The 15,619-nt window shown below is 44.7% G+C and overlaps 1 protein-coding gene across 1 annotated transcript in view; it reads right to left on the bottom strand.

Annotated features, from left to right (window-relative positions):
* Positions 1 to 15,619, bottom strand: part of LOC130536350 (neural-cadherin-like) — a 71,759-nt gene that overhangs the window by 24,350 nt on the left and 31,790 nt on the right. The window contains exons 7-20 of the mRNA XM_057052221.1: positions 15,152 to 15,294; positions 13,714 to 13,886; positions 12,507 to 12,675; positions 11,527 to 11,697; positions 11,134 to 11,306; positions 8,908 to 9,075; positions 8,362 to 8,611; positions 7,822 to 7,949; positions 6,671 to 6,857; positions 5,522 to 5,665; positions 3,848 to 4,131; positions 1,908 to 3,516; positions 1,158 to 1,251; positions 276 to 460 (exon numbers count right to left, since the gene is read on the bottom strand). Of these exons, the coding sequence (XP_056908201.1) occupies positions 276 to 460; positions 1,158 to 1,251; positions 1,908 to 3,516; positions 3,848 to 4,131; positions 5,522 to 5,665; positions 6,671 to 6,857; positions 7,822 to 7,949; positions 8,362 to 8,611; positions 8,908 to 9,075; positions 11,134 to 11,306; positions 11,527 to 11,697; positions 12,507 to 12,675; positions 13,714 to 13,886; positions 15,152 to 15,294 (3,878 nt within the window). The remainder of the gene's footprint in view (positions 1 to 275; positions 461 to 1,157; positions 1,252 to 1,907; positions 3,517 to 3,847; positions 4,132 to 5,521; positions 5,666 to 6,670; positions 6,858 to 7,821; positions 7,950 to 8,361; positions 8,612 to 8,907; positions 9,076 to 11,133; positions 11,307 to 11,526; positions 11,698 to 12,506; positions 12,676 to 13,713; positions 13,887 to 15,151; positions 15,295 to 15,619) is intronic.

The raw sequence follows: 15,619 nt of genomic DNA, 5'->3' as shown, positions 1-15,619 counted from the left end.
AAAAAATATAATCAATCTATCTATTCTATTTCTATTCTAATCTATTTTTGCATTGACAATGTGATATTGGGTCCAATAAAAGGCAAAGGCAAATTGGAAACAATGACCCCTGCTGTTTGAATTGTGAGGGGAAAATGGACGCAGTGAAATAAGTTCAACTCTGTTAAATCTGATATTGCTTTTTCTTGTATATTATTTGGAGGTCAGGTCAGAACACCCAGATAAAGATGTTGAAGTCAAGAGTCATCGGCTGAGTCTGTTATCGCTGAAGTTACCTGTCAAACGCAGTGAGGCAGACGACAGGATGGCCTTTTCTTCCAGATCCCTGACGTGAACTCTGACGCCCGAGATCACATCCGGCCACACCCCGTCAGACACGCCGACCCTCAGCCAGTAGCTGCCTGCCGGAGTGTTCTGCCGGATGGTCAGCACTCCTGAGCTCTGGTTCAGGCTGAAGTACCTGCAGTCGGCAGAAGAGCTGTTATGTGGTAGAGACCAGCTCAAGTGGCAGAAGACAAGAACGAGGAGAAAGCCGAGTGGCTTCTTTCGCTTCTGAGCTCTTCATCAAAGCAAAAAAAAAAAAAAAGAATCAGCAGATGGTACAAAGACAAAGGCGAAACCTTAGACTGCTATAGTATCAAGTGAAGGAAAACAAACAGCCCACACGAAGAATAAAAGGGCACATTCTATGGCTCCTATACAGTTTAGGGGCTCCCATGGTAACAGTGGAAATTTATTCTGTGAATATTACAAATTAGCAGCTGGTATCAGCAAATCAGGGTGCGACTATTAAACAGATGCACAAGGTTGTTGGAGGTAGAAGACACGCGTATGGGCTGATTCAGGAACATCACAGAGGCAGCTGAAGAATGTTTATTTATACTTAAGCTGATAATCGTTGTTGTCTGGCTGGATAAAAGTGGAGAACGACAATTATGTTAGAAGGTGAAGACGGCTGAGATGTGAGCTGTGCATCTTCGCCATGTCTCAGACAGCCTCAGTGCTGAGGCTACACCCGCTTTTAGTTTTCAGATTCGACGCCGTTGGCACTCTTCTAGTCTCTAGTCCTGGCCTCAGCGCTTGTACTTGCTCTGCACATTTTAAGATCCGCACATTCAAAAAAAAAAAGGTTTTTGCATTAAACAGAAACCTCTTACTTGGCGGCACTTGTCTCCAGAGTGTAAGTCTTGTTGTCCCAGTCATCAGGATCTGGAGCATACACCTTCCCCAGTGCAGCATTTCCCACCCTTCCTGTAGCACACACACACACACACACACACACACACACACACACACACACACACACACACACACACACACACATTGATTTTGTCACAGCACAATCTGCTGATGCCATAGCTTATCTTTTTGTCCCCCTCTTCTCCTCATCCTGCATTTTTATATTCTGTGCTACTTACTACTCATAACCACGGAGGCTCACTGCTGGTATGAATATACGCTCGACCCTCCACTTCAGAAAGCGCGAGGCTTAAAGAAGCACTGCTACCTCAATATGGATTATGTTATTATCAACCTGAAATGCTACTGCATCTTGATAAACAATGGCAGCCTGGATAAATCGTTGTACCTTTGCTTTTCACAATTGCCAGCACTGCCATTGAGGATAAATAGGCACAAACAAGAATAGCTGAAAAGATTACTCCGGAGATAATAATACTGCTAATAGGAATAAACCATGGTCTTTATCATTGTGTGATTTTACATTCAGAGATTTAGTTGGGTTTGCAAGGCAGGTTTTTGCTACGGTTCTAAAGGTGGATTAAATAATGGTATTACCAGGAAAACAGCACAGTAGGATCAAATTCCACACTAAGAACATTCAGAAGTTTCCTGTCAATTTTTTTGTCATAAAGGAGTGTATGAGTGTGTGTAAGGGGCAGACTCACCCTTGCGGCTGTGCACATACACGTCCTTTTCCCCTGCCTGATGGGCATTATCATTCTGATCACCGATGGTGATGATGAGCATGTTTGTGGCCGTCACTGGCGGACTGCCGCTGTCAATCATAATCACGGGCAGATGGACTTCGCTCTGTCGTTCCCTGTCGAACATCCTCAGGGCAGTAAGTGTGGCGGAGCCATTGCCGTGGTCCTGTAGGTGGAAGTCAACACAGTAAACCGGGGGCAGGGACAGATAAAAAGGTGGGCCGTTTTCTGGGGAGTCTCTGTCCACGACGTGGAGCAGTGTAGAGCTCCGGTTGAGCCAGACCACTTGAGGAGCCGGGCTGTTCTCCCACAGCAGGGGAGCGTAGGCTGACTCCAGCTCTGGTCCATTGTCATTCATGTCCAGCAGCAGCAAGTGGACCGTGACACTCCCGGTCAGTGCGGGGATGCCCCGGTCTGTCGCCACGACAACCAGTTCATAGCCCGCCACCGCCTCTCTGTCCAGGGGTCTGGCGACTGTGACCAAACCGGCGCGACTCACAGCGAAATGTCCATGTGGGTCAGACTGAGGGAGGATGCTGTATAGAATTTCTCCATTCAGGCCAGAGTCGGTGTCAGTAGCCACCACCTGGATGATGCTCGTTCCCACAGGGGTGTCCTCGGGTAAAGGGGAAAGCAGGTGGGAGCTGGAAGCAAACTCAGGAGCATTATCATTCTCATCCTCTACCTGAATCGTACAGTGGATGACACTGGAGAAGTCCGAGTCCTCCACTTTAATAGTCAGGTTAAAGCCCTGCTCTGCCGGTTTCTCAAAATCCAGCTTCTCTCTCAGCCTCAGAATGCCTGTCTGCTCCTGTCTGTTGCTCACTATGTAGAACCTCTGCTCCAAGTCACCCGCCAACACGCTGAATGTCAGCTGTCCATATGTGCCAGTGTCAGGGTCCACAGCCCTCAACTCCAGAACTGAAGAATCTTTTTCCGTGTTCTCAGACACTCGAGCCCCACACCAGTCCTCTAGGAACTTTGGTGTGTGATCGTTGATGTCGGTTACTGCTATAGTGACTGTTGCTGTGCCTGTCATTCCCCCGCCATCGCTTGCCTCCACTACCACACGGTGTGTGTTGGCAAACTCCCGGTCCAAACCCTCTGCTGCCACAGATATCGTGCCAGTGCTGGAATCAATCGTAAAAAGATCTTCTTTGTGTATGTTGTGTGCATTCTCGGTAATCCGGTAGGTGAGGATCGCGTTCTGGCCTACGGCTGCATCATCCAGGTCTACCGCCGTCATCTCTACAACCAGCATCCCTGGGGCAGAGTTTTCGGCTACGCTGCTGTGGCAGTTATCAGGCGCACACGTGAAAGTGGGGGCATTATCATTGATGTCCCACACGTTAATGATGACATCGGTGAAGCCCGTTAGTCCTTCTCCCTCTTCGTCTGTCGCCATAACAACAAAGCGCCACACAGCACGCTCTTCTCGGTCCATCGTGCGCTGGGCGTACATTTCCCCCGTGATGTCGTTAATCACAAAATGTGACTCCGCCCCCTGGCCGTGAATAGAGTACCGTATGGCCCCCTGGTCTGCATCCTTGTCCGGGTCAGTAGCCGTAACCTGCAGAAATCAAGAAAATTCCTTAACAAAAAGGATATTCTTCCATTAACCCACTCAAATGACCTCCTCCTCTTATCAGTGTTCGGCCATCACACGGGGTCTCTTTGTGGTTGGATTTTCCAGACAGACCATTTAAGTGCAAGCACTTCTCCTAACCACCTAAATTAAACTAATGAACTCTCATCAGGCATGCTTCTTGTATATGGACCCTGAGCCCTGCTGGCTTTAACATTGATTCCCCCCCCCCCCCCCCCCTTCCCCCACACACACACACTCATTGAATACAAACAACAGAAGACAGGATTATACAACATGGTGCAGATGCATTTACCTGCAGTACAAACACAGGTGACCCATCAAGTTCCTCTGTGACTGATCCGTAGTACTCATTCATGGAGAACACGGGCGCTTCGTCATTCTTGTTAACCACGGTGACCACCACGGCCGCGTAGTCCTCCCATTTCCCGTCCGAGGCGAGGACCAGCAGCTTGAACCTCTTCTGCTGCTCGTAGTCCAGTGGCTGTGCAACAAAAATTGTCCCGACCTCTGGCTCGATGTCAAATACCCCACCTTTATTGCCAGATGTAATTTGGTAGCGAAGCTTGGCGTTGGCTCCTGCAGCAGCAGCAAACACAGATTCAGGGGCTATGAATTTAAAATCATTGATTCTATGCAAAGAAAAAAAATAAGGATGCAGATTTCACAATTGGTTGCGACTGGCATCAATTTCCTTTCAACCCATGCACACACAATACTTTCATCTTGTAGTTTTAATTCCACAGCCAATAGAATAACACCCACGGGGGTATTACACCTCATTTCCTTTGAGACCTGTGCATTAGTGAGTTTTAAAGTATCCCTTTCTTGTTTTGATTACTTAATTAAATGGAAACTTTGTACATCTTGTCCTCGAATTTAATCAGATGCTAATTAAAAAAAGAAGTGTAGAAGCAGAAGTAAAGCATGAGAGGGAATAAAAACAGCATACAGTAAAGCAGAAAGCGGCGTCTGTGGGGAATGAATTTTGGGTGGCTGAGAAAGAGCCGGCATTGTAGTTTTGAAAAGAGGATGTTGGTATGTGAACTTATCCACTACGTCTCCAAGGAGACCATTTGATTGAACCTTTTAACGGTGGAATAGATAAGATAATCTCCCGGGATGAAGAGTCTTCACTTTCAATCATCTGTTGGGGTTAAACTAGCCACAATCTCATGTACATACTCTAATCTTCACTATTAACACAAGCTTCACTGACAGAGCGCTCTGCACCTCCCACTGGGATCTGGCAGGCTTATGGCAGCCAGGCCCAGGTCGGGGTTTTTAAACAAGACCGTTTGAGTGGAGCCGCTCAGACATGAGGGCAAAAGTACTGCAACTTTAATGTTGGGGGCTGGTGATAAACCGCAGCTATCCATCATTAGTCCCGCAGCGTGGCCTAAGCTGCACCCACATTCCACGTGAATATTTGATTAACAGACCTAAACATGCCCGATAAAGAGATCTCATGGGGCCGCCGCACAGAGGATGAGCAACCGCTTGATTGGTTAAATCCTGCCCACCTACTGTGTGGGAGCGTGTCAGTCTTTTTGGAACATATGTTCCACAATGCATTACCAGCACTCAGATGACTGCTGCTAAATCTAGCACACTACATTATCTCAGCAAAGGGAAAAGACTACCCACAGGGTCACTTTATGCATAATCATAGAAATAAAGGCCATCCAGAATTTATTTTCTTAAACAAAAAAAGAAAAAGAAAGGTGCAGCCTTGGCACGCGGTTCAGTGTTTGAAACCAGGCTGATTCACTGCCAAAATATTTCTGCAATTTCAAGAAAGAAAGTCTGGCAACAAAGAGCTTGGGAAACTGCTGTGAAGTTTCATAGTGTCTCACAAGAACTTTTATATTGGTTCTGGTTGGCTACATTCTTTCACGTTTTATTTCCAGACGCGGCATCACTGAAACCTTCGGCGGACCTCCTGAGTCTGCTGCCTCATGAAGCGTACCTTCATCCTCGTCGGTGGCGCTAACGGTGACAACAGCCAGGCCAACATCTGCATTCTCATCCACACCCACTTCGTACAGCCGCTGAGCGAAGACCGGCTTGTTGTCGTTGACATCGCTGATGAACACCCTCACATATGCCGTGTCTGCAGGAACGGCACAGGATTAAATGACACACCACACACGGGCATACGGAATTCATCAAGTGCATTATGTGTGTATTCTTCCTCCATCTGTTTATTGGTTCTACAATTCATTGTCACTGCTTAGTAGGAAAGAGGCACTTAAGCCAACGCAATGTGCCAAAAAAAGAGGCAGAAACAAACAATTCTCACAAAGAATTTCTGTAAATTACATAAATTATTCATTTTTCCAAGTGTTTATAGTCTTTCCACGAGTAACTGCCTGCAACAGAGAGAGAAAAACAGTAAGAGGGAGGTTTTGAAAGGGAGTAGATAACGAATCCCACTACCGGGAAGGTTAAATATTCATAAGATAACAAGTGTTTGTGTGTTATCGGTGCCATCTTCATTACACTGTTTACTCTTTTAGCACCAGTAATTATCTGCTCATGTAACAAAAGGCTGAAGCGGTAATTTCCACTTGCTACAAGGTGACAGCAGCGTAAGGTCGATATCTTTGGTTTGGCTCTTCTCGTCGACTTCCTCCTGCAACGTCCCAGAGGTGAGGCAGCAAGACAGGTAACGTCTGCGGAGGAGATGAGCCTCTCTGGACGCAGGAGATTTGCAGCTAAGGCACATTGCAAATGCTAAGTGGGTCTGGCAACTCAGGAAAAAAGGCTTTTCTCCTCCAAAACATCACTAATACGTCCTTGAAAAACATTTGTCCTCCTGAATACATTCAAACAACTTCACATGAAGTTTGAAGATAGCCAGAACGACGGGACAAGCAAACAGATATACGGAGAATTACTTAAACATTTGAAAAAATAAGCAAGAGAGGACTGAAATCAAGCTGATTTAGCTGTTAGGTATATAGGACCACTGGGAATATACCAAAATAAAAGGTTTATCTTAAAGTTATTCTGTCGTAATCCATATTATTTGTCATGCTTCCGACGACCATTAAACCATTATAAAACGTTAATATGCCCTTATTTACGTATTACATAAACACTTAACCTCTCTAACCTGAGTTGGGCTGCTTATTCTTGCCGGGCCGTGCCGATTCCTGTCCGTCTTCTGACTGAACTTCCAGCAAATAGGAGCTCCGAGCCTCCCGATCGAACACAGCTTCAGTGTAGATGATCCCCATTTCCGGGTCAATGCGAAACAGACTATGATCCCCGCTGCTGTCACTCAGGAGCTTGTAAGTAATCTGTAGCGTGCAAAATATATTTAAAACAACATAACACATCCAAGCAACAACCTCGGAAAAACAAGGATTTCTGCACTGAATTCTTGAGGAATTCTTGAGCAAAACTGGATCAATACTGTAATACTCTAACCTGCTGCTACTGTCACAGTCAGGTGCACAGCAGAGTTCCCAGAACCATTTCATCACATCTGAACCACCCTGGTTCAAAACCTCACAGCCGGGTGGGATTGTGATTTGATGTTATACAACTTTACGTCTTGTTACACATGACAACATGAGCAAAAGACTGAAAATGTTATTTCATCATTGAACTTCCTAAAATCTTTAAGAGATGAAGGCAGCAGAGATATATTCCACAGTAAACTGGTGATGTTATTGGTAATTTGGTATCCTGCTGGCATCTGTGAGCTAAACTCTGCCCACGTCGACAACCGAAGTGTTGCTTTCAGGGTGAGTGTGTTTGCACAAGCGACAGGCAGCAGAGGATTGTGGGTTATGTTAATCCATATCTGAAGTCCTTATGTGCAGTCCTTATGTGAATATGGCGATGCACGGTGTGCGTGAGTGTAAGGTGAGTGAGTGGGCGATCGAGGTGACTGAGCAGCAGTGATGGTGGGGGCTGCTGCAGGAACAATGTTAAGGCAACAATAATACATTAGTTGTTTTTTTGTTTTTTTAAAAACATTCACTAAATCCTTCCTTTAATGATTGGTAAAAATTTGGAATTTAACTTTGGATTTTCAAGACTTTTAAAGGCTCTAATGGCTTTTGTTCAGGTCGATATTGGTCCATCCCTGCAGGCAAATTCTAAGTACAAAATACAGTATCGGCGCCTTTTCACCAAATGCATGCATTCATGAGTAAACATTGTGGCAAACCGGATCGATTCTAAATCAAAGTGAGACATAAAAAACTGAAACTGAGCTGATGGGTGAGGTTCAATCCACGGCAGAGGATTACAAACCTGTCCATTAAGACCCAGGTCTTTGTCATGGGCAGACACCTGGAGAACCGACATCCCAATCTGCGCTCCCTCGGTCACCGAGGCCTCGTAGATGGAGGAGGTGAAAAACGGGACGTTGTCGTTGACATCTGGGGGGGAGAAGCAAAGACACAGCAAGTATGTCACTCTGCCGCAGCCTGACTGAATGTGCACGTTTGTGTGAAGAAATAGCAGTTTAAAGAGAGAAAGCTGTTTTCTTAATTAAATGAAATGATTATTATCAAGCGTCACTTAAAGATTTGCTAAGCATCCTATTTGTTAAACATACATATGCAGTATAGGTTAATATAGAAATAAAAGAAACATCATTTATACTTTACATTCAGTGTTGATATTGACAATTTTATTACACAGAGGAAGTATTATAACTGTTTGCTTTTATACACTGTATAATACCATATATATGATAAAATCGTGTCAACAGCACTTTCTGTATTGAAAAAATATTTGATTTTTCTAAACAAACAGAAGCCTCTGGAGTAAATAGAGTGCAAATCAAACCTGTAATGTTGACATAAACGGTGGTGAAGGCTGCGAGAGGCACCGCGGCAACGTTCTGCGCTCTAACTCTCAGAGAGAAAAAGGACGTGGTTTCATAGTCCAGCGGCTCAGACACCAGAATGGACGCCGAGCCATCTTCCCGATTGGGAGAGAGGTAGAACCGGACCGGCATGTTGGTTTCGGGCACCATCCCGTCCTCCAAGTTATAGGTCACTCTGGGGTCGCCCAGCTGAGAGGTGGCCTTGACAGTCTGGACGGGAGGGGGAAGTTACAGCATTTGCACCGATGACTGAGTTTGCTCTAACGACTTAAAAATGAGCAGTAGCTGCTTCAGAACCCGTCCTCCTTCCCAGTGTTTCATGGTACCAACAAATTATTGTCTGGGACAGTTTCTGTTCTGTCATTTTCACAATTTATCATTAATGATTATTATTTTTGCTTGACAATCACGCAGTTATTCTTTTGTACCCAGCTAGTAGCTGATTTACACAGAACTTTCTCAGCTCATGACACACATGAGTAGTTTCAATAAAGTTGTGCACGTACGACTATGGGCGTGTCCCTGGCGGTGTTTTCTGCGATCACCACGCTGTAGTTCTCCTGTTCCCACTCCGGGGGCTGGTTCTTTACATTGGTGATGGTGACCGCCAGCTCCACGGACGTGCTTCTGTTTCCGCCGTCGGTCGCTACGATGTCCCGTGTAATGTAGGTCCTCTGTGGTCACATTAACAGTCCAGTCACAACTAATTCATGATGTCAGGGTGCACATGAAATGTTCCAGGTGTTCAATATAGTTTATTCGTATGAGGCATCCAAACAGAAATTTCAAATACTGAAATGTCGTCATTTCCAGATGGCTGTGTGCAGCTGAAAGCCGCAATAATGTGTGAACTTGGTCGTTTGAACTGACCTCCGTGTGCAGCTGATGTGCAGAGAGATGAGCTCATTGTCAGATGATTGGCAGTAATGACTTTGGAGTTCCTGACTGACCATAAACTTGCAAAAATTCCAGAGAGTATATCATTTAATTAGGCTGAGAGCAGAGGCAGCAGAGTGAGCCCGACGAAAAATGTATTAAGCCATAATTTGAGCTCTGCTTTGCGTTACAACTGGATCAGCAGGATGTGGGGGGCAAATCTGACTCTGAGGAGAACGCCGAGAAGTTTAAACCAACATTTCTCTAAAAACAGACTGTGAAGTACCTCTTTAGACACATTTAATCATTAACAGAAAACTATACTTCAAGCCAGAGTTTTATCAAAGTAGTAGAAACATGCTCATGTAACAATTCAATTATCATCTTCATTATTCTAGCACTGCAGAGCATGGCTGGGTAATTCTATTATGGTGCTGCAGCAGCCGGATGAGAAGAAATCCTACTTAACCACAGAATTACACTTGCTTTTCCCTCAGACGGTCCAGTTTGTGTTTGTGAACAAGTGTAGCTTCTCCAAAGCCTATTGCAAACATAGAGACCTTGTAGCAGCTATGGTAACCGGGGTTTGAAATTAGCATCGATAGTGTCAAAATGGCCATAAAATGAATGGATAGGGGTGAGCAAACCGTGTTCTTCACATTTCACAGCTACGCTCAAGGTCTGCAATGTGATGCATGAAGCAGGCAAATGGAGTTAATGATAAATCTTCTCGTAACGTAGCTTAGATAAACTGTCACCGCGCTCCATATTTAGCTTTCGTTTACCATCGAAAGTCCCGGCCTTAATTCTACTCTTCTGTTCTGAGAAGCCACGGAAGGAAAAATTGAACTTGAACATTTCACAAAGTGCTTTTGCAGCGTGTGTCGAAGAACCACAATGATTGAAATGGCTTTCAAAACCACTTTTAAATATGCAGAGGCTTTGTCCAGCAAGGTTTAGGGCTTAACTCTTTCAATTTTACATTAAGTCGCCGGCAAATCTTCCAAGTGGACTTGTGCGCCATAATGTGCACTGAATAATAAATGACACCGATAGATGCCTCCGTAGTGCTATATCAAACTTTTAGAAAGAAGACAACAACAGAGGAGGAGAAAAATAATTAAACTCAATATCACGATCGCATGAAAATGAATGGTATCCTGCTCAAACTGTTGCGGCTATTTTTCATAAAAATGTATCGGCTTTGACTCCTCCCTGCCGTGCAACAGCACTGTCGTCGTCCTCGTCGGGAGGCTGAATTTATTTCAGTCACGGTCGCCACATTTCCTCGGTACACATTTTCAAAACACTCTCAGCCATTCAGAAAGCATTTCTGCCACTGCATTCATTTTCAAATTGGTCGTTGAAACAAAATTCACTTTCATTTGGTATCTGCCTTCCAGCGGCTCTGTGGCTCACAGTATGATGCAAAAAGGAAGACTGTATAATAAACATGAGATCAAACCCTGATTGTTTTTTCTTAAAACCAGAAGCCACTCTTCAATCGCGACGGTGATGATTTTCATGCCCTTCTGTTGGAAATCCTTTAGCAGTGGAGCTGTGATCAGAACTGTGGGTGTCATCTCCCACCACTGGAACCGCAAGCTTGTTAAAATTTATTTTAATTAATTTGTTTAGCCTGAATTAGTCTCACAGCACGTTGTATCTCACTCGGCACCTCTGGGAGAACTTGCACTTCTGGCTGATGGTGTCAAAAAGATGCATTTTAAGGTGGATAACTCATTAACTTTCCTGACCCGCAGGCTAGTCATGTCATATAGCATGTCTGGGTGTGTGTGTGTGCCCATGTGTGGCTAACAGAGAGGCTGGTAATAACTGTCTGCCCACTGTCTCACCTGTGATATAGGCTGGTTGACGTAGACCCATCCAGTGACAGGGTTGACCCGCAGGTACTCAGGCTGGTCCAGGGACATGGAGTAAGTTATAGCCGCATTAGTGCCGAAGTCATCATCATGAGCTGCCACGCGGAGGAAGCTTGTACCCACCAAAGTGTCCTCTCTCAGGAAGTCTGCAGGCAATACAAATGATGCATGTGCACTCCAGTTGTAAGGCTGTTTTTTTAATTATTTAGATTTTTCCTATTATATCATTTTAATATTTTTCACTGTAACAATCGCGAACATCCTCCATTGAAGCAAATTACTGAGGTGAAGTCAAAACAATGTCCAAAAGTACCCCTCCACTCTTTCATTGTAACTGACAGGACATTGCTCTTCCCCATCACTTACATTCATAGCGCAGATTCTCAAACTTGGGGCTGTTATCATTCTGGTCCAGTATCTGGACGGTGAGCTGACAGATGCCGATGAGCGGCTCCTCGGCCCAATCGGTGGCCGTTACTGTAACCGAGTACTCTCTCTGTCGCTCCCTGTCGAACCTCCGGGCTGTCACAATCGCTCCTGCGAACACGACAGGAGTGCACTCATGAATGCACACATCCGTCCATCAGTCCATCCATCAGTCCGTCCGTCCGTCTGTCCATCCACCCATCCATCCATCCGTGAGTACTTCTCTTTACTTTTCACTGACTGGGGTCATTAAAGTGGAGCTCCGGCCTTTGAATAAACCCTTAAAAGTCATTACTGCTAACAAAAATGGCTAATTTTCTTTAAAAAAAAATCCTTTCATGGGGAGGCCCTGTGTAATCTGGAAATGGTAATTTTACAGTATGCCTTATTTAGTATGTGGGCATTTATTTCCATCCCTGCTCCGTCGCCTCAGGAGCTCTCTCACAACTGTTCCAAAATAGCCTGTTACACTGCACAAAGGGTTTATATTTATTTTTTTATTTTACTTTACGAGATTGCCTCCACTTCCACCTGTGAAACATCTTTCTTGGCTGGTTTGAGTTTCTTTACCCAGAATGTCAGGCGGATTGAGGAGACGAAGCTGCTTATTTCGGTGCTAATGTAAACATAAAAAATTCAATAGTCTTAATTTGAAAGAAAAGGGCATGTAAGACTTATTTTCTCTTTGTTTATTAGATAAAAACCTGATTTTTCACACCAACCTTACATATTGATTCTCACTAATTGTGGTCATATTCAAGGGCATTAAGACTTTCCCAATTTGAAAACAGGGATTTTTTCCTTAGCTGCCAGCCATAGTAGACAGTTCGAGAATTCAGCTGCTATTAAAAATGCAGAGTTGTCTGTCTACAGTAAAAATGTCTACTGGCGAGTCCTCGACAGTCCCTGACCGCCCCTACCTGTGTCTGGGTGAATCCTGAAGGCGGGCATGGCGCTGTCTCTGTGCATTAGGCCATATTTGACTTTTCCGTTGGCTCCCTCATCTGCATCCACCGCGCGCACTTGCAACACAAAAGTCCCCGTTGGCTGGTTTTCAAGCACCAGAGCCTGCTCACAATATTGCTGGCACTGAGATGCGGAGGAAAAGGAGACAAACAAACATGAGGAATAATTTACACTCATGCGGCCGAATGGTGAGTCTATTTCATTAATAAGGAAAGAGGGATCAAAGAAAACTACACTTATTATTTAGAAGGCCACTACAACATATCAAAGTCACAGATATATTGTCACATCCATAAGAATAGTAATTTAAAAACCTAAAAAAACCCATTATTTTCTTTTGAACAGCCAGCAGTGAACGTCTCTGCCAGAAATTCGACCATTCCCCCAATGAAGATGTGCCCCAGTTAAAGAGCTGTTCTCCGGAGCCTCACTTTTAAATCATAAATGCTCGCTGCTCTACCAAAAGCCCATTAAAATGCTTGTTAAACAGAGACATTTAGCTGAAAAAAAAAATTTCAAACAGGAGACCATGCTGGTGTAGATGGTTGTGAGATAGTTTGACTCCTGTAAACATGACCAGGTCCTTCAGCCCACCCGCTGGTATATTTACTGAAGCTCCAGCCATTCTATAATTATGGAGGAAGTCAATTAAGCAGGTACAGTCCATTACGATGATACTGCAATTTTCCCCCCCACAAATTAATTGAAATCCCAACGCAGCGCCTAAAGATAGAGCAAGTGTAAAGACTAATCAGAACTCTGGAGAATGGAGAGAGATGAAGGTCGGTGCAAATTTGAATGCTAAGACAAATATGTAGAGCCTGGGAGGAGAAAAGAAGGAAGACAGCCAGGTAGATGCAAATATATTTTCTATTTATATCAGGCATTTTTGTAGCACATCTTTCCACGGAGGTTCAGCTAGCAAGAACAAGTACGACATTGAAAAAAATTAATATCCTGTATGAAAAATACAGCATGTAATTGGAGGCAGCAAATTATTAGCATAGATTCCACACATATGCTTACAACACAGCTAATGACAAAGGCTCAAGCTAATGAAAAAAATGTTAAAATGATAATGGTAACTGCAGAAAATTGCCAAAGTATCGAAATTCGTCTCAAACAAATTCATCAATTAGCATAAATATAAGTGATCCTCACCTCTTCGAATACCGGTTTGTTGTTGTTGACATCATCCACGCCGACTATGACGCGTGCGGTGGAGAACAGGGGCTGTGGCCCTCCTGACGCGTTGTCATCGGTGGCTGTTACGTTCAAGACATACTCCAGGCCTTGAAGCTTGGGCAGGGGAGTGGAGCGGAGACGAATCAAGCCTGCGAAGAGCGCAGGCCCGTTAAATTAAAAGTTCTAAGAGATGGTCGTTCCCAACGCACTCATCGTTATCGTTCCATTAGTCATTAAGCAGAATGTTACTGCCACCGCGGCCTTGGATGAAGACAGATAGGCCATCAAAAACAGAGAAGACAACCGGCACGCTTAGACCTTCTAGAAATGGAGAAAAGACAGAAAATACAAAAACAAGGATGGTGGATTCTTTAATTATTGAGGAGTGATTTAGGAATTTAATCTTCTCTTCCAAATATATCCAGCTGGACCAAAACCAGTTTAGAAATGATCCGGGCTCAGCGGATGCCTATTACGCGTTCCTGCCCCGGTCCTTTGTCTGCGTTCACGTAACGGCGGAGATCAAAGCGGTGATAAAAGCATGCCACATCTGAATCAACATCTTCCCTGATAACAATGATCCAAAAAACATCAGAGGTTGGGAGATGAACCAATGGCCTGTGATGTGAGGGAACCTTAGTGAAATGAGAGCATCAGGAGGCTTTTCTGTCCCCTTTTTTGTGTTTCTGTTCATCTCTTTCAGTGCTCTTGATTAAAGACAACTCAGCATGCTGACACAGTGCCGGAATATGCTTCCTTTCAATTTTCTTGGCGTCCCAGCGGCTCGCAGCTGAGAGGAGCGCGCCGGCTCCTAATGACAATGCATGACGTTGAGAGCTCTGCACCCATACATTAAAATAAGTGAACTGTGGGGTGTGGGGTGTAATTTGTCCCACTTAAATGTCAACCTTGTTTACAAATGTGACCCAAGGTATTAAATGAGCCAACACTCTTCATAAACACGGATCTGCTAAATGGGAGCGTCCAAAGTGACTATCCACCCCCACCCCCACACCCCCCACCGGCTTAGAGGATAACAGACCTGCGTTTTCTCCCTCTGAGGATACGCAGAGAGGGTGGAAGGAATATAAAAAGATGGGACAAAAGGAAGTGGAGCTGACAGAGTGCAGCCTGAAGATTGTGAGCCGTGATAGAGCAGTTGTTGTGAAATTGAATTGAAAGGGTTGGGTGACAAATGTCACAGCGATTGCCTGGTTTCGGATCACGGGGTAAATAAAAAAGATAAACTGTGCAGTAACCACAACTGGAAAGCAATGAAAAACATGGATGGCATTCCTCTTTGTACTCCTGAAAAAACAAACAAAACAAACATTGTTTTGTGGGCTCTTAAAAACTGCTAAATGTGGCGCTAAAACTTATTACCCAAGCTCAAAATCCAAACCCGAGTAGTTACCTTTTTGGCTATCAATGACGAAGTTTCCCTCTTCGTTCCCAGCTGTGATGGAGTAGATTATACCATCTCCATCTGGGTCCTTGGCAAGGACTGTGGCAACGAGGGTGTTGGGACCAGCGTCCTCGGAGACGAATGTTCGGTATCTGCAGAGAAAGTTCAGTTTAACAAGCCTACGAGATGGACGATCCATACGGACGGCGGAGGCAAAATCGTTAATGCGGTCAAAAGCGTCAGCAGCCTGATTAGACTTATAGATGTGACGCTTGCTTGTCACCATGAGCTGACCTGTCCTCCCAGCTGCCTGGACAGCAGACAAATGATAACGTCTGCTGGGATGCTGAAGCCGCTGAACAAATGGCGCCTCCACAGTGGGCCATTTAATCAGCAGGGCCTTTTAAAATGTCAACAATGATTTGCTCGCTCTGAGATGGCGGGCAGGGAGATGCCCAACGAGACTGATACGCTGCG

This window comes from Takifugu flavidus, chromosome 13, assembly GCF_003711565.1.
Source record: "Takifugu flavidus isolate HTHZ2018 chromosome 13, ASM371156v2, whole genome shotgun sequence".
Classification (NCBI taxonomy): Eukaryota; Metazoa; Chordata; class Actinopteri; order Tetraodontiformes; family Tetraodontidae; genus Takifugu; species Takifugu flavidus.
The sequence above is the reverse complement of the archived record's forward strand: the minus strand, read 5'-3'. Positions and strand labels throughout refer to the sequence as shown.